This window comes from Plectropomus leopardus, chromosome 1 (genome assembly GCF_026936395.1).
Source record: "Plectropomus leopardus strain MGB_pleo_1.0 chromosome 1, ASM2693639v1, whole genome shotgun sequence".
In the NCBI taxonomy this organism is placed as follows: domain Eukaryota; kingdom Metazoa; phylum Chordata; class Actinopteri; order Perciformes; family Serranidae; genus Plectropomus; species Plectropomus leopardus.
Genome location: NC_142176.1, coordinates 9744039 through 9769906, shown reverse-complemented (window position 1 = coordinate 9769906; position 25868 = coordinate 9744039). Strand labels below are relative to the sequence as shown.

The window sequence follows — 25868 nt, the reverse complement described above, 5'->3', positions numbered from 1 at the left end:
GCAGTGTAATGCAAAAAGCTGTATGAATATATAAAATGTGCACAGATTGAGACAGCCTGGACGTACAGAAACATATGTCCGCATACATAAGCAGCCACTTGCACACACACACACACACACACACACACACACTTGTATTCCAAACAGCAAAACACAAGAAAATCCACCCATCCACATATTGCCCGCGGGAAGGAAGCAAACACAATTATGTACAGCATATAGCACCAGTAATAACGGGGCGAAACAAGTATCCTTTTTAAATTCATTCATAGCCCGACACACACACACACACACACACACACACACACACACACACACACACGCACAAACAATGACTCACTGGTGTCTTAACGGTGTGTCCCTGACACACCAAAGTAAACCAAGGATTCCACCTGCCTCTGCTGCACAGCTACTAGAGGCAAATATCCAGGGGACACCACACTGTGAAACACATTATTCTCAGCTCACACATCCCTCTGCAGGGAACACCGCTACACGCACACAGAGACACACACGCACACACACAGCAGGGCGATGGCTGTCTTGACAATCATACAGTGATCCAGTCCACAAGCATCACCATCCTCATTTCCATCTGGTCGTCAATATTCGCCACAGTACAGAAAAGTCTAGACGCTCATTAAACGAGGCGAAGGGAAGGTTTCTATATTCTCTGGCGCTGTTCAGTTGTTTGACTTGTTCTGCTATATCGAGTGGTTGGAAAACTGGCATTTGGAAGTCACAGAAAAAAAAAAAAATACTATACGGCGGGCTTTAGTTTGAAACACTGCAAGGTTTTTTTTATTCTGTTACATCAAACCTGAGGGGAAACCCAACCCTGGGATACCTCTGCACTGTGAGACATGTTTCATTTGTGAGGAGAATTGTATTTTCTACTGTTAAGTTTAAGTAGGAGATTTATTACCCAGAATACATTTTTACAATCTGAGTGACAGGCATGAATTTGAAGCTGTCATTAAGGAGGTAAACCTGTGGGGATAAAAATAGCGCTCGGAGGGCAATAGTGAAAGGAGAGTCATCATGTGTGTCACTTGCACCCCCGAATATGTAAAGAGAGCTGGAAACAGCATTTGAGTCAGAGCCCCATTCATTCCTATGAAAGCTGCTCAGCGGCACATGAAGACAAAGAAGTTCAAATGATGCATATATAATACCTGGAGATTCCAATTAACCCTTTGAAACCTGAGCAAATTAGCTTGATTTCATTCTAAAACATGAGAGGAATTCAGTGAATAACTTAAAGAAAAAAAATTAAAAACATATTTTGAAATTAAAACTGCATACTAAAGCTAAGGAAAGTTAGGAAAAATGAGAGGATACACACACGTGCTGCTCCCAGTATTTTTAGAGGAAGATACAGACAAAGCATACTTTGGGAATGTGCTTTCTCTTTGTGTGCATCTTCTCTCAAGTTGAGCCTCTCTTCCCACGTTTGTTCTATGTGCTATGTAAAAATACCAAACAGATGGACAAAGTGCATTTTAAGGTCAGGAAAATACAAACATGTCATATTGCCCACAGTGTCTGTAGCTGCACTGCCTCTTGTTTTTTAAGCTATTGTTGGTGTAGAAGTGTGCACAAAGGCAATTGTTTCTTTTGTAGATTTAATTACAAATAACTGTAATTTGAGAGTCTTAATTTTCTTTCTATTAAAGATGTGTCCCAGCAGAGTGAAGGCCAATTTGTTAACTAGCAATTTCATGCAACTGTAAATTAGCTGCAGCTACATCAAGCATATGCAGGCGACTTGACCTCACAACCTGCTCCTCTTCTGAATAAAGCCAAAAAAAAAAGGACCCCGTCCACCCACTGCTTCTAATATCCAATCAGCCCGTGTGAATAACCACAAAATAGATGCTAATAACTGGCTATCACAGAGCCCAGGAGGCTGATGGCGAAGCTTGACACACTGCGACACACTTACAATACAGTCATTTAAACTGTGGTCAGCGAGGTCGCTGCTTATCGGAGAATGCACAGAGGCAGCAAAGGCACTTGTGCACGCAAACACACACACTCACACACGCACAGTCTGTCTTACTCTGTCTCTCCTCACATACACATGCAGTCCAATTATAGAGAGAGGACGAGGCCTGGGCCCTGCGCTCCCGGTGACCTTGTTCCAGGACAGATTGATGAGGCGCTGTATCACCCCAGCAGATCAAATAACTCCTTTCTGGCCCTCATTACCAGGACGAGGGCAGATCTGCAAGTGCTCGGCTTAGCTAGTGTAGCATGCTAACACGCTGCACTGGTACCAAAGGAGCTGTTGTTTTTGAATAAATAAGACCATAGGTTACTGAACCTTTTTATCAAATATTCCAAGTGCTGCCATCTGCTGAAAAGGTCGCCGTTTTGTGAAAGGGTGCAGAAAATAATTGGATAAGTTGTTGTTAGATTATATTGTTTGTTGTTCTTTCCACCCTCCCTTAACTGGCAATTTGGCAGTTGGAGGGGAGGCATGGCATCACTTGTTCATTTCCTGGCAGAGACTGAAGGCTGGACTTTGATGTGCCTGGTTAGATTTGACAAATTGGTTCCTGAATTTCATGAAGAAAAGATGACACATTTTCTTCAGTCATCTCTTATTTGCTCCTTTTTTGTGAAGTATTAAGTTAGTCACACCAAATTCAATGCAATGTTTTATTTTTGATGTGCCTGACTCCTCTTTCTCATCTTTCTTTCACAGTTCCTCCTCAGTTTGTGAAGCGGCCAGACAACATTTACGCCTACGAGTCTATGGACATCATCTTTGAGTGCGAGGTTTCGGGGTCGCCAGCTCCCACCGTCAAATGGGTCAAGAATGGAGATGCTGTCATCCCCAGTGATTACTTCAAAATAATTGTACGTTAATTTGTCACTCAGTGGGATAGCTCAGATTTTTTGAAGTGGGCTTGTATGGGGTACTTTTCCATCGTCAGTGTATTGAGTACAGTAGAAGTCAGTTTGGAGTCCAACATGGAAGCTAAGCAGTCTACTGCTGTTGATGAGGGCCAGCAACAAAACCTATTTTAGCCACTTAAAAAAATCAATATCAGTTTAAGTGTAAGCTCTATTTAGTATCTATTGTCGACGCTCTACTTTGATGTCAAACAGTGATTTCTAACAAGAAAATAGAGCCATTATATCACTCTCTTTCAAGCCAGACTCGAGAAAAACAGTGATTTAACATCACTGAACACAGCAGCTGTTGGTGTACAGCTGCCTCAAACATTTAATTTCTTTGTGTTATATGTGACTTTGGCGTTTAAAAGAGTTAGTTCGGACCAAAGTCACACAGTAACAAACTAACTCACTGATTGAGGTGATGGTACAGCAGCTCCTGTGATTAGCAACTAAAATTACTGTTTTTGTCAATGGAGTCTGGTGGCTTTGACGAGAGATGGAAACGGAGGCCGTTAATGGCTTCCCCATCAGAAATTACCATCTGACGATGCAGTAAAAATGTTTCAAATGTAGCATTGTAGCATTTTTTTAAGGTCAGGCTTTTTATGTGGTTAAAATCCATTTTGTTGTTGCCCCCAACACAGCAATACATTAGCGTCCGTGTTGGACTCCTTCATGCTTCTCTGAATCTGTGACATGCTGACAAACATCTACTGTTTGTGATACACTGACGATGGACAAGTACTTTATACAAACCCACTTCAAAAAATCCAAACTAAACCTTCAAGTTGCACCTTTTTCCCTTTTCTGCACTAAAGACGCTTTCCTATCAGGAGTATATGCATGATTTTGCTTAATCCCAGTGTCAAAGTAAAATGTTTTAAATTATTTAAAAATGCCAAAATTGTTATCTATTACCAACTATTTTCTTCCTTCCTGTTTTGTAGAAGGAGCACAACCTGCAGGTCCTGGGTCTGGTCAAGTCGGACGAGGGTTTCTATCAGTGCCTCGCAGAAAATGACGCAGGCAACATCCAGTCCAGCGCCCAGCTCATCATCTTAGATCACGGTACGCCACTCACCAGGAACACTCGCTATAGTGTGCAAATCAGATGTGTTAGCTCACAAGATCAAATTGATTACCGCTCGAGGAGACGACGAAAATGCACCATTGATAGAAATGCGTCATTGATGTAATATTTGGCGTCTTAGAAATGAACTGTGTATGATTAGTATAGATCAGACAGTCAGGTGCTATACAGCTGTAAATGCAAGTCTCTGTTCACAGCCATCAACACCACAAAGAACCTCGTGATTATTTCTTAGCTTTTAACAGACACACCTTCTGTGAATCTAAGTTATGGCGGCTGGAGCTGTTGAATGCAAACAAAGTCATTATTGTTTCATCTATGTTGATATGATTAAATATCAAGTATAGTGGTAGAAGCCTGTAGCTCAGAAATTTCCAACAGAGAAAGCAATAAAAGGAGCAATCTTTGCAAAAATACATGTTGAACAAAGGCTCGTAAACAAGAGCTAGTTCTGCTCTCTATACAGTTTGCCTTATTTATAAACAGCTAGAAGGATTCTGGAGGCTGTGCACATCTGTGAAGGTGTGAGGAGTGAGGGTGTGTAGTGAAATGAAACCACTGGGATCTTGTTAAACCAGAGGTGACTCAAAGGGAACAGAATTATATCTGGGCCAAACGATGCTCGATTTGCACGCAGTCCATTCCACATCTAGCGCTACAGAAATGTTATGAGGACTTCAGGAAAGCAGCTTCACACAATGCTCATGCTTTGATGCAGCGGCATTAAATATGAACACACATGCTGGTAAAGTGAGAGCGCCTGGACAGCTGCACCATAGTTTCTCTTATTGTACTTTGATTTAAAGGTCCAGTGTGTAGGATTTAGCAGGATAAAGTGGCATGTAGTGGTGAGGATTGCAGATAGCTGGGACTTCTCCTGGTAAGAATTCCCATCAGAGGTTTTTAATGGGAGCCAAATAATCTGCAGAGGTCTCTTCCTCTTCAAAACAAACAGACCAGGTGATTAAAACTGGTAAAAACATTGAATAAAGCAGTTTCACTTTACAAATCTTAGTTTTCCTGACGCTGTCTGAAATGTCGGTCACAGGCCGCTAGCCCAGCACCACCTGATGTGTGCTTACCTTTTTCTCGAATAATTTATGATCCAGACATTTAAATCACGACAAACACTAAATATGCAGTTTCATGTTAAAAAAACAAAACAAAACAAAACAAGTTTTTTAAAAAAAGGAAGAAAAAAAAGGTTTTTCCGAGACTCGGGCTGCTAACTACCGCGTCCCTGTGTAGCAGGACTGTATTCAACCAAAGAAAATCTTAGTCAACCTCCTCTTCAACCAATCAATGGGATGATGGGAGAAAAAAAATCTACTCCGGTGAAATTATTCCTGTCTGAAGCTTAATTCAGCCATGAACTGAGTATTTATTTTGAAGACGTAGTAAAATAAGTCTGAAACTGATTCTGATAACTTTGGTTAAAACTCGTCACTGTCACCAGACGTCTAATCACAGTAGACAAGGGGTGGGACAAATAACACAGAGACCAAACATCACAGGGGACAAATAAAATGCTGGACAACAACTGCCTTTTCCATTTAGGTAGAGAAACACTTTGGTGGACACATGGCCTTATGAAAGTAACACCAGTGGTCATTTGACAGATGAGAATTTGTTCGGACAAGCACATATCAACCAGCTGTCCAGAAGCCCTGATATTTAGAGCCAGTGTTTTGTTTGTCCGTTCTGGGCCACTATAGTAACAAAACAGTGCAACATGGCAATCTTCGTACACCAGGACCCGCTGTCTATGTAGATATTAACAGCTCATTCGACGGTAATAAAAACATAATGATCATTATTTTCAGCGTTTTATACAATAAAGGACACATGCTTATGATATCATATTCCATTTCTGCCAATATATGCCCTTAAATCGTACACACTGGACCTTTAAATTCAAAGGAGAGGGTTGAACAGTAATTCCTGGAGTAGATCTGCTGAGTGCAGAGTACAACAAAAGCAGATAGCAAGGACAATGTCTTGAGGCACAGAAAACTAAGTACCCGAAAATAGAAGCAAATGTAGAAAATGATTTTAGCATCCTACTTGAGGTAATTTAGTTTCATTACCTCTGATCATTGGAGAAAATGTAATACAACTTAAATTTGAGATCATTTGCGCAGTCATTATGATCATAGTCTAACCCAGGGGGCTCGTGAAAACCTCTCCGCCAAACAAGAAAACAAGATATTTAAGATGATAACCAAGACACAATTTCACTAAAAAGCATCATTTAAATAAAATAAGGTTGGAAATGGAGGAACAATAAAACCATGAGGCGAATGGAGGTAAAAGAATAATACAGCACGAATCAGGTGTTTTTTTGTGTATTTTCTTGATATTAAACTCAGACTCTTCTGTTTTGTTGAGGGAGGCAAAATTTAATCAGGCGTGAACTCCTCCTCACTCGAAGCAGGTGGCTAATGGATTAGCATAGTGGTGTCCAACCGGTGTCCCCCCAGCTGTGACACCCCCTCTGATTGGAGGACAGTAAGTCAGAAATAATGATGACCTGCAGCTCATTGTGTATTTTTGTTTGACTCCATTGATAAGGGCGTTGCCACTTTGCATGGCCCCAAGTCTTTTCTTTTTTTTTGTTTGAGTTGGAGATAAATGGGATGAATTACTGCGGCAGCTGGCCTTGTGCACGGGGTCTGCCCTGAGCTGGGCTTTGAAGAAATTAATCTCTGTTTAATCCATAAAGATCACAGAGAATCTTTTCTTTTCTTACTTCTGAGTGTGCACCTCCGTCTTTGTCTCAGTAATCCAAACACACTCACCGGCAGAAAGTTTCCCAGGTTCCTGTTTATTCATCAGTTTATTATCCAGTCATCATCAGAGTCTCGGATGATAGATCTAGAAAATAACTCAAGTCGCAGCGATGCTGTTTATTCTCCCTGTAAATTATTGACGTTTGGTGCTTGTACAGACACATCCACTGCAGCGCTCTCTGCGAATGCTTGCTTCACTGTGTCAAAGTAATTTCCTCTCTCAGAGGTGCAATGGTGAATCAGTGAGAACATGTTCGAAATCAGCTCATTTTCTACAGCTATTAGTGCTTTGTGGGTACGGCTCTGCGATGTGAGATTGAAATGAATCTCTCCAAGTTCTAGCAGAGTTGTATCTCCCTCCTAGGAGTCTCTCCTCTGTCATATTCGCGTCTCTTTCCTCCTGGACACATTCGATTCTGCAGCCATCTGCCACCTTCCTCCCCTCTTCCTCTCACTTACTCTCTCCTTGTCTTCCACAGCCACCTGCTCTCTGTGATAATCCAACACACTGGGCTTTATGCTAATTGTGCTGGCTTGAAAATTCCCCTCTATGTGGCCACCCCCCCCCCCTCACAGCTGGGCATCTTTGTCCACACACTCCTGCTCTTTGCTGCCCCTGTGTGTTTCGTCTCGGTCAGGTATCCCGCTCACACCTGCCAGGCTTGAATCATCCTGAAACAGGGCCAGAAAACACCCGGTCTGTCTGTCAGCTGCCTTGCAGTCGGGGGAGATAAGCCGGGGACTTGCCACAGGGATAAAGTTGTCTTCACCCAACAGGGAAATCAATGGGGTTGAACTGCATCTAAACACCCAGCGGCTGCACGTTGGCTAATATTCATTAGTGCTCCTAATCTTTGCATCTTGACGCTGCCAGCTGCAGTTAAATGTGGCTCCGCTGATGATTCCCACTTGTGGATGTGTGGAATGGAAAAAGGTCAGCTGTCAGCTGTTAGCATATGCACAGTATCTTGACTGTTATTTATAGTGATATGTGCTGTGTATCAATACCACTGGCTTTGATCTCCACTACAGCAGATCATATGACCATGAGTGAGTACACAAGAAACTTCAGCAGAAAGCTTTTTCCTCAAAGTCTTATTTCATTTTGCTTCAGAGATAGAGATTCAGAAAACACATTTTTTGTGGGAGTGGAGGTCAAAAATAGGGCCTCAGATTGCAGTCACAAACAGTTTTCCTGGACATTCCACAGCCATGTGCAATATGGGTCAACTAGTTGCAAACAGATGTGGGTAAATAGGAGCACAAAAGCCAAAAGTGGACCTCAAGGGGAACTAATTATGCAGTGTGCTGCAGGCAAAGTAAGTGCCTCTTAATGTCCCTTGTAAAGCTGCCACATTCAGACGTCGTCTTCTGGAAGTGCTCGCAGTTTATGAAGTTCTAGCGCTGTAGTTACAGTCATCACATTAAGCCACAGAGAATGCAAGAAATCATGTGATTTAGACTTTTCACTCTGACAAATGCTGTATAATTTCTTGTTTTTCATAAATAATACAGATTTTAAAGGGATAGTTTACCTACAAAATCAAAAATACATATTCGTCCTTTAATTGTAGCGCTATTTATCAATCTAGATTGTTTTAGGGAGAGTTGCCAAGTGTTGTGTCTGCCTTCTCTCCAATATAATGGAACTAGATGGCCCTCGGCTTGTGGTGCCTAAAGTTGCTCAAAATAATCCACAGACCTCGTTATGAGCAGTTTCATGTAGGAAATATTTTCTTTCCAACTACACTTGCCAACCGTTTAAACGTGCGGAAGGAAGTGTGTATTTACTGCTGGCTCACCTCTGAACTAGCTAACATTACAGCTCAGTCAGGGAGGACAGCGCCCTGCCATCGTTCCAAAGCCCCAAAATACTGAAGCCCAATTGTCCAATAAATGTCCCATTGTACCAAAAGCCTGTTATCTCAAAAATAAATGCCCATTGCTCCAAATTCATGTTTTTCTGAAAATATACACACTTCCTGCAGCTAGTTTCAGTTTCCAGTGGTGTTTACAAGTGTTTTTACTGACCCTTCACAGCTTTTCCCAGCAGTGTTTGTGCCACCAACCGTTCCCTGCTTCTCCAACATCTTTTGTGCCACTGAAAATTGATGTTTTAACCCAAAATGTGATATTTTCCAAACTTAAACAAAGTGTTTTTATGACTATACTTAACCAAACATTCACCAAAGCCAGTCAACAAATGTAAAGTATCCCTGGTTTGAAGAAACTTACAATGCAAACTTGTTTTTTGTTTTTGCGATGGGGTTGTAAAGGTGTGTATCTTTATAGAGAAACAAGACTCCTGAGAAATGGTCATTTGTTTTTGGGCTAAAGGGCTGTTGAAGAAATGGACTGTCTGTTCATTGAAATGAATGAACAGACGAATGTGCCATAGGAATTTCGGGCAGTCCCTGAGGATAACAATGTCCCTGAGAATGTATATTATTTTATTTTGTGCGAGCTGTACACACCTAGACAAAATAATATTGGATAATATATGAGAGAAGGCAGACATCTCTACCGTCAGTATCTCCAACAATCGGCAACTCACACCAAAACAATCTAGATTGTTAAATAGCACTACAGGTAAGAGAAAATATATGTATATTTAATGTTTGGATTAACTGTCCCTTTAAGTCTACTCAAGTTCATTGTATTATAACAAGCCTACTTATGCAGGACTTGAAATCAATACGTTCTGATCAGAACAAGTCCGATCCAACAAATGCATACTCTGTGTGAGGTTTTGTCACATTCTTGGAAGATTGGCCCGCTCTTTCCTCACTTCTCTATAAATACAACCTCTAATTAACACTATGATGATTCTCTGCTGGCAGTTTGCCGTTAACATGTAGACCTTATTGTCAAAATGTTCATGAGGGAGGTTAGTCAGCTGCAGAGGATATGCTATTTAAGGGATTATCGTCACGTGTCATCTATAGACAGTGTGCAGCAACAATTTGTGGCCTTTTCCAGGCACATGATTATGTGAAGCATTTATGCATGATACTGTAGTAGGCGGCAATTACAGCTTGGAGAGGAAATGGGTCATGCTTTTCAACTTTGAAGCTGTACACGCCTAGACAAAGCACTTGTTTATATGATTGTCATCTATCCATATGCAGAACAAAGAGTAAGGCTGTTTGAAGTTTGGTAAGGTGGCAAACTAAAATGTATGCTCAGTCTTTGCAGTGCGGTTGCTTTTTGTGTCGTTCTTTGAGATCAGGAGCAGAGCTGAAACAAATATTTCGTTTTAAGCATGGGCTGGGATGGGACTTACATTTTCTTTCAGAAAAGAAAAGCTAAAGCGCATTTGCCAGCATTATTTGTACTTATTTTAACAATCGGAAAGCCCAAGACCACAAATGAGCCTGGGAACTCTTATTAGATGCCCACTTGTTGAAAAATGGCGTTTAAGATTCAATCACCTGCAGTAAAAGCTCAATATAAAAAATACTCACAGATCTGCATTCAACATTGGCTAACAAATGAGACGCGGGTGCACTCACTTTGCTGTTTGCCCTTAAGTGCATGGTTTTTGTTTTTTTATTTTTGCATAAATCCGAGAGATGCACTTCCATTTGCATCTGAATACTTATTTCTGCTCCTTCCATATGCTGTGCTGGCTTTAATATGGAAATACTCCTCCGTCTGAGTTTGTATCTCTCCCTCCATCTCTCCTCAACTCTCTCCATTCCCACTGCTCACATGAATAATGTTTTGCCTCCTAGTGCCCAAGCCAAGTACTTCACTGGAGAGGCTGAAAGCTTGTTTGGATGTTCAAGCTCTGAGCTCTCATGCTGCTTGAGCCGCAACTGTTGCAAGGCAATTTCATAAGCCATTTTTCAAACAGAGATTCTATAACACTGCTGTAAAGAAGATCTGCTGATTTTAGGTGTTTTACACTGAACCAAACGATGCACAAGTGCTGTTACGTGTAACACAACAGCATTGGCGTGGAATATTGGTGCATTCATTTGAGGTTGTGTTTACCGTGTTCAGGACTTAAGTCCATATTACACCTCAGTCATGTGGTGTTTAAAAACTCGTAACTGGCAGCTCGGATTTCATGAGTCTTGATGGATTTTCTGACATTTTCAGAAACGGCACAGGCTGTGGATGCTAAGTTTTTTGCAGATGGTCAGTTAATATATTACCATTTTATTTGTATAGAGTCTTTGTGATTGTCTTTGTTTTCTTAGACACTCTGTCTTTGCATTTGCTGCATTATATTACTCGCTCACTAGCTTGTTAAATTGTTATCCTCAGTGGGCCCCTAGATGTCGACAGCAGCGTCCATGTTGCAGCAGCGGTGCTTTCACGGCTTAACCACTTGAACACCAAGTATGTTGTGTACATGACTTCCCATGCCGTAACTACGAGCTCACAAGTTGTGTTTGAGCGCAGCATATGTACACAGCCCTTTTCCACCATGGTCCCGCCATGTCGGCTGTCACTTTCACACAGAAGTCAGCGCAGTTAGTAAATGTTTGTGTTATTTTTTTGGCACTCTGTAAGTATGCTTTGTTCTTTAAATACTAAGTTGTGCAAGTAATGTGCTAACTGGCTAACTAGTGTTTTTAATCCGTCCTATAGACTGTATATAAAGATGATCTCGATTGCCCCCTGGTGGCTGGTTGCAGTACAGGTCATAACCTTGCTTCTGTTAAGTTCGGTTCTTATTCAATTCGGCAAAAAAGGTTTTTCTCGCAATGATTGCCAGTCCAGGCACTCGTGTTCAGTGGGGCTGCTTGCAATTGGTCGAGTGGGTGTTTGAGCGGGAACTTCCCCACCACAGAGATCGATACTGCGCAGACGCTAGCGCTGAATGTAGTCATCAGCACAAGACTTACATGCTTGTTGGCCTTTGACTGTAGTCTTTGTGGTGTGTTCAAGTGCAACTGTTTTTTGTGGACACACAGGCGTCATGACTGCCACACTACTTCTTTCATGTTGGTTTGGTGTGTCTCAGTTTTTGAAGAGGCTGTTGAGATGAATGAGAGGGAAGCATTTCACTCAGCCATCCTCAGGTAAAGGATAACATACATAAAAAACATCAGTCGATGCTTGATGCTGTGTAATGGTGCTACACACAGCAGAGCTTCTTTATTCTAAAGGCTGGTGTCTCTGGCTATTATTCATATTGTTTTCTGACGAAAAAAAGATGACGCACTACTGCTGATGCAAATGTATTTTTTCAAGCTTTTGATGAATCCAAAGCTTAAACAGGCAGATCCCTCCCTCTCTTTCATCTCTTTCTGCTTCCCTTTCTCTCGGCTTCACTCTTTCAACCTGTATCCCTCCTCCTCTCCCTTCATCTTCCCCTTCATCCAGCCATGCTGCCATTAGTTTTCCCTCCCCCTCTCTTAGACCTGTGGCAGCAAACAGAAGAGTCCTGTCCTCCCCTCCCATCAGAGGTACTAGACCCCCACTGAGAGATGGAGATGCCTCATCGCTGCCTGAGTGCTCACCGTGTCTCCCGCGTCTCCTCCATCACTCAGTGTGTTTCTGAGTGCAGGCATCAGGAGCGCTGGCATGATAACCTGACGTGTGCTGTCCCCAAAGCTGCAGCCTGACAAAGTGACAGGGACAGGGAGCTACTGGAAGGGTTATTTAGAGAGTCGCACATACCGTAACTTCATTAGTAAATCAATTAATTACAGCCGACTTGAGCACCAGACGTCCCCGTGAAATGACACCGAGACCCATTCTACTACAGTATTTGCAGATGACATAGCGCCGCCGTTAACAGCTGAAATTAGATGGAAGCACCGACTCTCATTTGCTTTGATCTGGGCCAAGACAGTTATCACCTAATAAAGATTATGCCTCGGGGTTGATCCAGATGTCAAGAAAACCCACACAAGTTTTATTTAGATGTCACTAATTTACAACACATGAAAGCAAATCAAGTGGAAGTTTAACTTCAGTTGTGAAAACAAAGTAATTAGAGGCGACATTGAACTTCTGTACTCTTAGTACAACAACTCAATTTGGAGAAATAATTTTCAAAATGAATCTAAACAAATCTCTGCAAAGACGCAAAGCTTAAAGGTCTTGTGCAAAGGACTTAGTGACATCTTGTAGTGAGGTCCTGTTTATGCAGACACCATTTCGGCACAGTTGCTTCCACCCATGGCAGATTAAAAGCAAGACAACTCTGTCACCCCATTCCATGATCCTACCTTGTATAAAGAACGGCGAGGTGGCGTGAGGGCTGGACAGCATTACGGCACGATAATCCCACCTTGGACATGCAGTGTAAAAGGCTTAGTGTTTAATTTGTCCATTCTGGACTACTGTAGAAACAACATGGCGGACTCAGAGGAAGAGAACCTGCTCCAAATGTAGATATAAACAGCTACAAACCCGACGATTCTTATTTTCAGGTGATTATAAGCTAATTAAAACACAGTTATGAATATTATATTCCATTTCTGTCAATATATACAACTAAATCCTACACACCTTTAAACAAACTGAAATACCAGAATATGAACGCAGCCAACAACTTCTCTCATTGAAAATGAATGAAGGCAGATACATCGCAGTCATCTGGAGCCACACAGAAAATCAGCCTTAAATAAAATATTAACCCACAAGAAAACTATTGGCAAGAAACAACCACAACGTAAAAATACAGATAAATAGACCACAGCCATTACAGGCGGCTCAGCTGACCATAAAGTGAACACAACCCGGCCAAAGAAAGATGTTACGGAGCTGGTTGCCAGAAGCAATTCTGCTCGCTGCGTTAGCAACAAAAAGCCGAGAAAGCCTCAAACTCTTCCACCTTATGTTCAAAACATAAACCTTAAGAGATGTTTGTTTTTTATTTCAAACAGAGCTGATATCTGCAGCAGATTTGTAACACAAACAGGCACTCAAATATTGACACCATCGTTTCAACATGAGCAGTAATTATTTCCACATGGAGTACTGATACACATGAGAGACGGGAACACAGCAGCCGAGAAACATCACTGTGTGTAGAGCAGAGCGGGATTTATGTATAATATATCTTGATGTTATCCTCTTCTTATACAAATCAAGATGTATTTGTATTGATATTGAATTGAAAGCAAAGAGAGACACTTAAAAGGAGGTCCCAGTACTGCTGTCAGTGTGGCAGCAGCGCCTCTAGCTGGTGTTGAGGAAAGATATTTATTATGAATCCATATCATATAAAATGTACTGGATCATTATTTAACAACAAAGAGCTTCAGTCAAGAAGGCAGAGCAGTAAAAAAATCATATCAAAAAATCCCCCTAATACATTTGTAGCAGACAAGCCGTAGACAGGGCATCCTACCACTACATCCGAGCGCCACCCTTATTCCCTGTTCAAATCAAGAAGTGAGAATAGGCTGCTAAAAGACCCTTCCCTCCAGCCAGACTCTAGTCGCACTGAATAAAAGCTCAGGCCCACTTCAGGGAATACGGTGTGCTCCATCATCTGCTCGCGGGGTCATGGCCGGGCCAGCAGGAGCAAATGTGTAACGTTGTGAGCATGTGAATGTGTCAGCACAGTGCAGGGCTGCGCACCATGTTTGCTGTTGGCACACTCTGCATCGTAAGTTCAACAGCAGGCACCGGTGTGAAAATGTGACAGTTAAACAGCATGTCATGTACTGCTGGGATGCACGCGCACACATATGGTCACACTTCTGTGACTGCATGATGTTTGCCTTTATGAAGGCTGCATGATGTCACGGGGATGCATTGTGTTTACTGATTGAGCCAACTGAATTGTTTGTCATTGTTCATCCAAGGCAGCAATCATTATGTCAAGGTCGCTCTCGATTGCTTTGACTGTCTTTGTTCCTCGCTACATTTCCGTCTTATACCAGATGTACAGAAGTGGCTACATGCATGTACAGTAGCAGTAAATAGCGCTGCAGCTAATAATTATTTTCATTGTTGATTCATCATTATTTCCTGAATGAATCAATTAGTCGTTTGGTCTATAAAGTGTCAGAAAATGGTGAAAAATGTCCGAGATGACGTCCTCAAATGTCTTGTTTTGTTGACAATCCAAAGATGTTTGGTTTGCTTTCATAGAGGGATGGAAAATATTCATCTTTAGGAAGCTGCAATCAGGGGATTCTGACTTTTTCTTTAACCTCTAATACTGTGAGGGAATGCAGTGTCTTCGGGCAACATAACTGTCTTTCAGAGGCTGTAGCAGGCTGAGTTTTAAAGCTGCAGTGAAGATAATGGTGTCATGTGAAACTAGAGGACAAAGGAATCCCCTTTACAGACATGCCCACTTTATGCTAATCTTATGCAGTTTTTTTGCATGTAGTACAAAAGTGTTCGTTTCCCCTTATGAAAGCTGAGTCTCTTGTGGATTCAATGAGCCCAATTGCATTCAGGTGTAATGATGCCGGTCCCCATAGTAACCATGCCATTGTAGTGAGACCATTTTTTTTAATGGATTTCACTGTATAAAATGACCTTTTGTCTCATCCGTGATAATCGCACCCTCATGAAACTTTACAGCCTCAAACTAGAGACCTTACGCATCCAATGCATGTATGGCTTTCACATGTTTGTTGACAATAAGGTCGATTCTGAGCAGTTTCCATAAAATAAGTGCTCACCATACAATCGCTGAAAAATGCAATTCTTACAGAAATGTCCAAATGTCTTCAACTTAATCAAGTAATTGTTTAGCTTTGGTAGTGATGTCCAGTCTTATTTAGAGACATATTGATTCAATTCTATGGTAATTTTTGAGGCTACAGCCTTGGGGGGGTTGTTTATTTTCAAAATTTCCAAAAGTCAATATAATAAACATCCCATGAGCGTGATGCCGCAGAAACAGAGATAAGAAGCATAAAAAGGGAGAGGAGCGGTTGTTGCATGAGCTAATAAAGTGCAACTAGGGGATGAAAATGCCTCAGAGAAAGAAGTTGAATCCTTAAAAAACATCAGTTAACACCAAATTTACCTGTTCTGCTACAGCGACACCATGTAGCTGCAGGTTCTGTTCTACACTGCCAGCGCCATTATAAATTAATATTATATTAATAAGTATCTTATCTTAACTTACAGTCTTGAGTAGCATTTAATATTGGGGTGATATAGTTGATTAAACAAAGGATTGTAGTTATATATGTAAGTGCTCATGATCATGAAAAGGGAATAAAAAACAAATCAGGGACATTTGATGGCGAATATTAATTATATGTAAATGTGAATACTGAATTCTGCCTCTAAGCAAAATATATTGAAATTCAAATTTGGGGATGAAGCCCCAAAAATATGCACACAGTGTCTTAACTGCTGTACACACATGAAACCTCTTTGCCATGCACACACTCTGTGTTAGTGATAGTGATTAGTGAATGTGTTCCCCCACTGGGGGCTGTAGGAAGCTGATCAGAGGGATTGTAGCCTAAATTGATTGTGAAGTGCTGAAATCAGCTTCCACCAAATTGCTGTTTATTCGGGCGCTGATGGCAAAGTAAGTGTTTGTGTTGTGGCTCCGTCTCTCAGGGACGATGCTGAGTGTGTGTGTGTGTTTACAAGCCGAGGCTCTCGCAGCACGGGCTGAACTTCACTATGGGTTGTATTTACTCGACCGTGGTGAAAGGCTTTGCCTCATTTATAAATGGTCTGTCGCCTAAATGCTAACTGCAAAATGTTATGGGTGCCTATTTTGCTCTTGTTTTGCACAGGAAAGAGAGAAAAAAGGTTAAAAAGTAGCCTTCAGCTTCTGCATCAGTGCTGTTTTTTGAAGGTCAGTCTTGTTATCAACACCAGTTTTAAACCTGGCTGCGTGTATGTGTGAGAGATCTGCCTTTTCCTGACAGTCTGTTTTACTCACTACCACGCGCCCTTATTTACGATATAACACCATCCGCCTCCAACACACACTCATCCAGGATGCTGATCTGATGTTTTTGGACGTGCACAGTCCTCTGGGTGTAGTAATTGGAAGTACCACATGGCACAAAAACATCACTTTCCCTTCACACCCTTCCCTTAGCTGCAGGCAGCTGACCCCTGTGAGCGGCGCCACCAAAGCTGGAACTTTTATTTTTCCAGTTAGCCCCCCCCCCTTCTTCCACTGAGCCTCCCAGTTTCCATAAGCTAAAAGTAGAATAGTGAGTAACGTCACAGTGGGTTGTGGGCACCCCGCTGGCTGCGAGCGCTATGCAATAGGCGCTTCTCAGTGGGTCTAACCCAGGGAGGCCGCTTTATTGGTAGGAGTCTGATTAGCTGGGCCTGTTTGTTAGAGAGTCTCCCAAGGGGGGTGCAGCTGCTCCCATTTCTGCAAACATCCTATTTGACCTTTTCAGCCCTTCCCTGGTTGTTCAGCTCCACTCACTTTATACATAAAACGTTGCAAGTGCATGTATCCACACATACACACTGTTACACGGGCTTTCTCTGAAATCAATTACTTCATCCCAGGCTGGCTCTGTTCCCCCAGAAAGGTTGAATTGTATTCGTGTACCTCCGAGGTACTAAGATACAAAGGCAGGCAGTGCTGGAGAGAAAAGCTTGTTTTGTTTCCAGTGCTGGTCATTGGTGGCAAAATGCTCGGGAGATGTGTAGCATCCTCGGCTGTTTTGATCAGCTTGAAAGGCGAACCCAAGAGGCCTCGCTTTCCTCTCCCAGCCAGCATGTAGAGCATGTGATGCATATGATGTAGATTCGTCAAAGTGGGAAGGGAGTTGGAGGGGGGGGGGGGTTTACATTGTATACCATAGTCACACGTCCTCATTTGCATACAGAGTCTGAGCAAGCAGCTGTTGGCCTCATGATCGTGCATGTTTCTTTGAGTGTGTGTGTATGTTGAAGCAAGGCATTCGGGGAAACAAAGCAATCACACCCATATTAACTCACCAGTGACTCACGGATCAAGGGGGTACATGTGTTTGATGGTGAAAGGACGCTGCATGTACAAACAGCGGATGATTAATTATTGATGTACCCGACCCCATTCAGTTACTGTTGTCATCTTCAGATAAGACTGTTAGTTTTCCCCTATGTCAGTGATACTCAACTTATGGCCCAAAGAAAAAAAAGAAACATTATTTTTGTACTTCAGTGTACAAAAGGTACCAGAGTGCATAAAAAGCAGCAAAATGGGGCTTGTCTATCAAAAAAGTGCCAGTGGAGGATCCCCCATGCCCCTGACAGAGGTTCTAGCTAAACCTCTAACGTTCATAAATCCTAGACATGTCCGAAATCCTAGACATGTCTGAAATCCCAGAAATGTCCTTAAATCACAGAGACCTCCCAAAAACCTAGAAATGTCCTAAAAACCTAGAAGCATCCAGAAATCCTATAAATATCCTTAAATCCTAAAAATGTCCTAAAAGCCGAGATATGCCCTAGGAGCCTAGGAGCATCCTAAAATCCTAGATACATCATAAAATCTTACAAATTTCAGAAAATCTTAGAAATATCCTAAAATCCTGCAAAGACCCTGAAAGCAGACAAATGTCCAAAAATCATAGAAACATCCTAAAATCTTAGAAATGTCAGAAAATCCTTGAATCTTCCTAAATTTCTAGAAGTGTCCCGAAATCCTAGAAATAAGTATGAGGCTGCTGCGACTGGCCCCTGGCCTCTTGCCATTTTGCAAAAGTGGCCCCCAAGCAAAGCAAGTTGAGCATCCCTGTTCTATATGTTGAGATCTGATGATCTTCTGAGGGTTTTTTGTTTTTTTTCTCAGTAAAACATATATGGCATTTTACACATTCCCACACATCCAATCCGTCTGTTTGTTTATTTTGAGAACCAAGAGCAGGGATTGCCTTTTTTTTCCATGAAAACCAAATTACCAGAAAGTAAATTGCTGGAGGGCCAAGAGTGGATGCAAACCCAGACATCATCCCATCCAAAACATACCCCATACAAATGCCTTCTCCTTGTTTATGTAGTCCCGCAGGGAATTTGAGAATGTTGATTTTGGATGTGAAAAGCAAGATATATGTAAAACTGAACAAACTCTGGCATTTAAGGGGAAATTTGCTGCAGGGTTTTCAAAGAGGTGGCTTTTCTGGTTGATAAACAAGAACACACTGAGGCTTCAGGAGGTTTGAGCCGCCTGATGAATAGAAAGACTATCCTGCAACACCACATGGCATCCAGGAGGCCTGCGGATCTATCAGATGCGTCCTCTCTCACACCCCACTTTGTCTCCAACACCACAGAAGTGTTTAGGGAGTGCAGAGACATAAATACATCTGTGACCCACCCCGAACCTTTTGTAACGGCATTTATTGTTTGTGCTCATTGAGGCAGAGACTCTGTGTTTTGCTGTTTTATACATTTTTTTTGAGAATGTTGACCTTTACACTTTCTGCGCTGTGAAACATGCAGCACTGGGAGTGTTAGCCGGCCTATTTTTCAGTCTTTTGTACCCGACTATGAAAGTGCTGATCTCTCAATATTATTGCTGGTAAATGTCCAGTGTGTAGGATTTATGGGGCTATATTGGCTGAAATTGAATATTATAATAAGTATGTTCTCTTCAGTGAATAATCACCTGAAAATAGGAATTGACGGTTTTTGTTACCTTTGAATGAGCCGTTTATATCTAAACAAAGAGCGGGTCTTTGTCCACAGAGTTCATCGTGTTGCAGTGCCATGCTTTCGTGGGAGCCCAGAAAAGACAAACCTAACACTGGCTGGGGCCATTTGCATTTTCACATGGGCCCAATCCAAAAAGCAATACATTTTTAAGGTGAAACCACTTTATTCGGTGTTTTAACAGTTCAAATCACCGGGTCAGTTTGTTTTTGAGAAGAAATATCTGTGGATAATTTCACTCCTGGTAAAAACCACCTAACTGTCAGGGGCCAAATTCACAAAACTTGGGGGTAGGAGAAATGTTCTCCAAAAGCTGGATTACAGTAAGTAAATGAAATGCTGCAGAGTAGATGACGCTGTTCATTTCATTTCCACTGGGTGCCCACACGTTGCAGGCTCACAAAAGGGTATGTCTGTGACAACCAATCACATCTGTTTCTCTTCCTCTTAGAGTTACTCTGAGAAATCTCTCCTAAGCGAGGACTCCTCTCTATAATCTTTAAAGCTTAGTTAGGAGCTCTTTTAAAGTTTCTGAAAATGTTTGTGAATACGGACTCTGGATCTCTTAAATTATCTGAGAAAAAAGGCGAGCACTTTTTAGCAGGTGCTAGACAAGATGTCTGTCAAACAGTGTTGAAAAAACACTGATTTGTAACGTCTTTTTTCAGTGTTTTACCAGTTTATTTACCAGGTCCATTTGTATTAAGGAGGAAGAGACCTCTGCTGATAATTCGGCTCCTGCTTCAAACCTCCTAAACAGTGAACATGAAAGAAATTCTAACTTTCTAAGAGAAATTTCAGCTGGTTGCAATCTGCTGTCCTAACCGCTTGGTGCCACTTAATTCTCCTAAATCCAACACACTGCTCCTTAAATTTGTCTGATTTTGATGTGTCCCCTCTGGCCCCACCATCAGCATCTTCATCACCCTAAAAACTGTTCAAGAAAAAATATTTCAACCACTCAAGTCTTAATGAGGAGAACTTTCATTTTGGGGATTGAAATGTGTTTCTTTTAATTAATAAACGCTTATTTCTCTCTCGGGGAACATGCAAGATTTTAAACATTTCTCAGCAGTGGTGAACGTGCCCGAGAAAGTGATGGAGAGAAATGTGGAGCAGATGTTGTTTCACTTTTTTTGAAAATCAGTTTGAGGCACAAAGCGCCTTTTTTTTTCTTTTCGGATTATGTCAGCGTGTTGGAACACCTCGTCACTTTGAGCTTTTGTGAGGTTGGAGCTGCTCTTTAATCTTGACAGTCTCTGATTATAACAGTGAGAGGGTGTGTGTGCAGCTGCTGATACGCTCCACCAATCTGATACTGTATCTGTGTCAGTTTCCCCTCAGCCAGTGATAAGGTTTACACAATACAAGGTGCAGGAAAGGTCTCCAAGTCAAATCTTAGACTCCTAACAAGGAGGTCACCCTGCGGTGTAATGAGAAGGGATTTAATTATTCCCCCTTGGTGCACAAAGCACTTTCATGCTTTGTTGATAAATACCTCACATTTTTATTGTTTATTTAATTGCTTTTCATTTATTGTTGTATTGCTTGTAAAGCACTTTGTAACTGTTGAAAATTGTGTTTAAAATTGAGTTTATTATTGTTCTCGACAAGTTAGTTGAGAGGAAACGAAGAGAACAAAAAAACCTGTGCTTGGTCAGCCTTTTTCTAGCGCTCCCTCGTTTCTCTCCTCACCTCTCACTTTGTCTTCACTTGAAACATTTGTCTTCTCTTTCTGACTCAGTTTCCTTTGTCGGTGAGTTAAGGAGATGCTCAAATGTCACGAGCTGTCAGCCTCGCTCATCTTTTCAGTCTTACCTTGAAAGAGAGCGAGGGGTGCGAGAGGGGTGTAGGGGAAAAAAGCAGCTGTAGTTGTCAGCAGTTGCTCTGAAGTACCAGCAGTTTTCCTCCACATTTACTTGACAAGCCATGAGAGCATGTGTCGAGGTGTTCTGTTGTTGCTTACATTGTCTTTACATTTTAATGACTTTACATGCACAAAATATTCAGTTTTTGTCCCTTATTTTAAAAAAAAGACTATTTCTCCTGAGTTGTTTACATTGCTAATGAAAATGAATATTGCTCTAATATTCCTGATTATATGCAGCTCTGCGTACTCCGAATAATGTGCCCTAACATGTCGTTAATCATGTCAAAATATGAAAAACGTGGAACAGCTGGAGCCCCTTTGTGCCATTTTGCTCTTTGGATCAAAATAAGATTTTTTTTCACAGTTTTCATACCAGTTTTCACTGACTCGTTGGACCGTGCAAACTAAAGCTTTCATCATGCCCGACCCTACATAAACGCCCAAGTTTTTGTCAAAGCCCAACCCAAGAGCCTGAACCACAACAGCAATTTTGGGCCACAATCCAGTTAAGAACCCAAATTTTTACTGTAAAAAATGTATATATTTATATATTTTTAATATGAATGTTTCCTTGCGACGCTTCTTTTACTTGTCTTACTTAAGTTATTTCAAAAGTCTGTCGTGGGCTCTGTGTCTCAGGCCCAATATCATATCAGCCATCAGGTGGACATGCAGGTGTGACCAGTCTGTCAAGCTACTCATATCCCATGAAAGTAGACTTAACTGGTTTATGCCCATTGCTTTTCATGTCACTGTTATTTCTCCATACTCGAGGACATGATTTGGTTTCAGTTTTACAGGACTTTCAATAGATAAACCAGCTAGAGTGACCATCACAAGCTGGTGTGACCAGATAAACCATCAAAATTATGCGAAAATATCAAACAAGCTGGTCAACAGGCTTAACCACCTTAAGCTGGTCAGGCTGATTTTTCAGCAGGGGCGATATGTCCCACATGTCTGAATTGGAAGAGGCTTCATTCAGAAAAAAATATATTTTGTAATATCAGCGCAGAATACTGTTATACTGTTTCCACGACCCCTCAATAATTCCGAATATTCTCATAATCAGGATAATAGTGGAATATTGATTTGCATGTAAACATATATCTCTGTGCATTTTTGTCTTTGTCCAGAAGGATTTACCTCGATGTCCTTCAACCACAATCCCAGATCTGTGCAGTTTAGTTCATAGTCCCACATTTTCCCTTCATGCGACTATCACATGTTCATATGAAGCATGACAAAGACTTTCAGTCCTAATCGACAGTCTGCTTTGTGTCGGCTCTTTGAAGGCTCTGGACGGAGCTCTTTGAGTACATTGTTCACACATGCTCTATTCACTCTATGGCAGATAAAAGTAGTGACTCAGTAATGGACCATTAGCATTGTGCGGGATCTGTGTCCTATGCACTCATCATTACCGAACCACATTAGACATGGAAACTAGTTCTGAGAAAATCCATTTTGCAAGAGCCTGGCATGGCCTGCTGAATTCCCTCTGAAAAGGCTATCTGTAGTTACAGTGCTGTGGGTGCTTCTGGCAGATATCTGCGTTCAGTAGATTTATGCTCTCTTGGTGGAGGTGCGTTCGTCTGAGCCAGTGAGGTAGGCTCTCTTATCTGGGTACTCAGAACACATGATGAAAAAACGACTTGGCGTAACTTTACAGCCACAGTCACCTGGGAACACAGCAAAGGATTATGGAGTTAGCAGCACAAGATAAAAGTTTAAGTTATGAGGCTTTAATCAGAACTTTAACGCTACTCCAATTATTTTAATTTCGGAAAGGGCTCTCACTTCCTTTAAATATTAAGATGAATGCTTTGCTATGCACGTCTTTGTCTCAACTGTTTTGCGTATTGGTTTCCCAGATTTATTATGCAGATCTAGAGTAACCTTCCTCGTTAAGCCTTAATGCCAGCCATTCATTACCTCTGGCACAGAGACTAATGACACTATTAATCAGCTATGAATAGAGCTTGGCAACGGCAGTGGGAGGCTGACACCTCCTTACAGTAACAATTTTAGGCACGCATGTACAAGACAGATTGTCAGAAGGACACAGAAAACTGCCCAGCATGTCAATTACCTTCAGATGACAAGGAAACTATATGTACTGGTCCTTTTTTTTAACCCCACAATGCATTTCATACCAGGCTTTACTTCATCTCTGATTTCAGGAATATTTTTTTATAAGTGCGGTATACTTGATTATATTTGCATCATCCTATCTTTTACTCAATTTACTCAGAGAAATAAAGCAGCGTTACCTGTTCGCAGCGCCATTGTAGCCTCGCTGACCTCTGGGACACCTCTCCCTCTCTCTTTAGCTGCACTGATGTTTTCTTTAAAATAATTGCTCTGCTACAGTTCAGTATGTCTGTAGCAGCAAAGCCAAAGATGAGGGGTTTTTTCCAAGTATGTCCACACATACAGTACATGTCTCAAAGCTTGGCTCCGTTTCTGTCAGGCCATATTCTTCTGTCAGCAAGTGGTGGCTCAACTCCAGATGATGAAACATATTTTCAACACATTGGATCCTCTCCTACTTGTAAACTTACATTTTTCAAACTGTTTGATCTCTTTAAGAGAAAGAAAGAGAGTTTAAATGTGCTATATACAGCATTCACACAATTAATGTAGCAACAAATAACTATTTGCTATGTAAAGATGTATCAGAAAAGAGTCATCCTGAGCAAAAAATGAAACAATACTCCTCAGTTGTAGTAGACAGTCTGGCCACTGCATGTTAGTGTCGTGGATGTATGAAGAGAACTGGATACAGCTTTAGAGAAGGGACCCTGGTAATTTCTTTAAAAAGTTGCACAGCGGAGCATTAAGCCAAAAAAGCTCAGTTGCTGCATATACAGTTACCCGGATGATCAGCGATGTTTCTGTGGCCCATAAAGCAGGGACTCAAAGGCTACTTCTGTTTCGCTGTTCCACTAACTTAAATGGGGCTAAAATTACTAAATCATGCAACTCTTCTAAACTTGGCAAATGTTAACAGACTGAATGGATCAAATTCTGATAGTCAAACAAGTTTATTCTGCAGGGGCTGTGACACTCAAAAAAATGCGTCCACAGATTTTGACGTGTCTTTTCCAAGTTTATGGGGAAAAAAAGTATTTTTGGGCCGCTGGGCATCATGTGATGGATGTAATGCTACTGTTTGGCCTCTACCAAAATTGCCTTCAGAGCCCGGCGCACTTTTTATGAGACCTGTAACCCTTTCCTACCATCTTTTGTGTTTGTTTACTTCTGTTACAATAGCTGTTCAGCTGTAAACAAGCCTCCATGCTAGTCTTTCTATATTAGCAACTTTTTACATCAGGGTCTGAGCGTGGCCTCCTGGGCTCTCTGCAGCCGCCACCGCAAACTCTACCAGTCAGAAACCTTTGGTTAACAAGTAAGGGTTAGTTACGGCTGTTGGGGATGGATGTTTTAAAATATTTTTGACTGTGTTTATGAATCTTTCTATTTGTTTTCATGACCTCCCTGTTGTTTCCTGTCTATAAACCATTCCCAGTATTAGACTCAGTACTTTTTTCAGTACTGAGTTTCAGTTTGTTTATAGGATTATAGAAAGAAAATACTGGCCAGATTTTAATGAAACTTACTGGAAAGGTGTACTGTGGGCCAAGGAAGAACGCATTAAATTTTGGATCGAACTCAAATCACAGGGCAAAAACACAACTTATTTTTTGCTTTTGTTAACCTTGCAAAATATGCCATTCAGCCTTGGTGGACGTCTGCACTCTCTGGATGCCTTTTTAGTTTGTTTTGTTTTTGCACTTTTTATGAATGTTTTTATGTATGTATTATGGATGGAACTTTGTCTCCAGTACTAATTTGTGACAGTATTTGCTCTGCGTTCTGACTGCATGTAATCCACTGTGATCCTTGTTTTCACATTTTAGTAATGCAGGAAGTGCTTCCTCGTCAACAAACAGGCTTCAAGCTTTTGTTTATCCTGTGAGCTGCTCATGGTTATGTAGTGATAGACTCATGATGTGAGACACTAGAGCGCTGTGTGTGCGTGCGTGCGTGTGTGTGTATATCTCTTTATAAATGAGGATAATTGTTCAGCATCTGGTAATTTACACTGCAGTCAGAGAGCATTAGGACGATGATCTGTTTTCCTTTGTTTCTGGCTCCTTTCCAGCAAACTGGATTTGAAATGAAACGGTGGCTTTGAGGTTAAAGTGTCGACTTCCAGCTTTAATGTACGAGGTTGTTGACATCCATATCGGGTGAAGTGTTCTACATTAATCCCCCAATTTTACTTCACTAAACATACAGACAGGCAACCAGTGTTTTTCTTTGTTTTTGTTTTTTTCTATGACCAACTGCTGGAATAATCTTGACAGGCCACATCAGTCACCTGACCTCAAACCACTTGATGAAAACAAGACTGAAGGCAAAAATCCCCTTAAATAAGCAAGAAATGAGGATATTGAGTATCTGCTAATATCTCTGAGTTGTAGCTTCAGCCAGATATCGACTTTTGCAAATCTTATATATGACGCATTGATTTTGATTTAGGTCTGTGTCAAATAATCTGAAATGAAAGATCATAGTCAGAGCTTTAACCTCGTAAATCACTGTTTTCATTTCAAATCCAAGGCGCTGCGCCTTCGCTGAGCCGACACAA

At 41.4% G+C, this 25868-nt stretch overlaps 1 protein-coding gene across 8 annotated transcripts in view; it reads left to right on the top strand.

Annotated features, from left to right (window-relative positions):
• neo1a (neogenin 1a) overlaps nt 1-25868 on the top strand; it is a 217219-nt gene that overhangs the window by 148352 nt on the left and 42999 nt on the right. For all 8 annotated transcript variants that reach the window (XM_088074686.1, XM_088074639.1, XM_042491109.2 and 5 more), the window contains exons 6-7: nt 2711-2865; nt 3855-3975. In XM_088074686.1, the coding sequence (XP_087930812.1) occupies nt 2711-2865; nt 3855-3975 (276 nt within the window). The remainder of the gene's footprint in view (nt 1-2710; nt 2866-3854; nt 3976-25868) is intronic.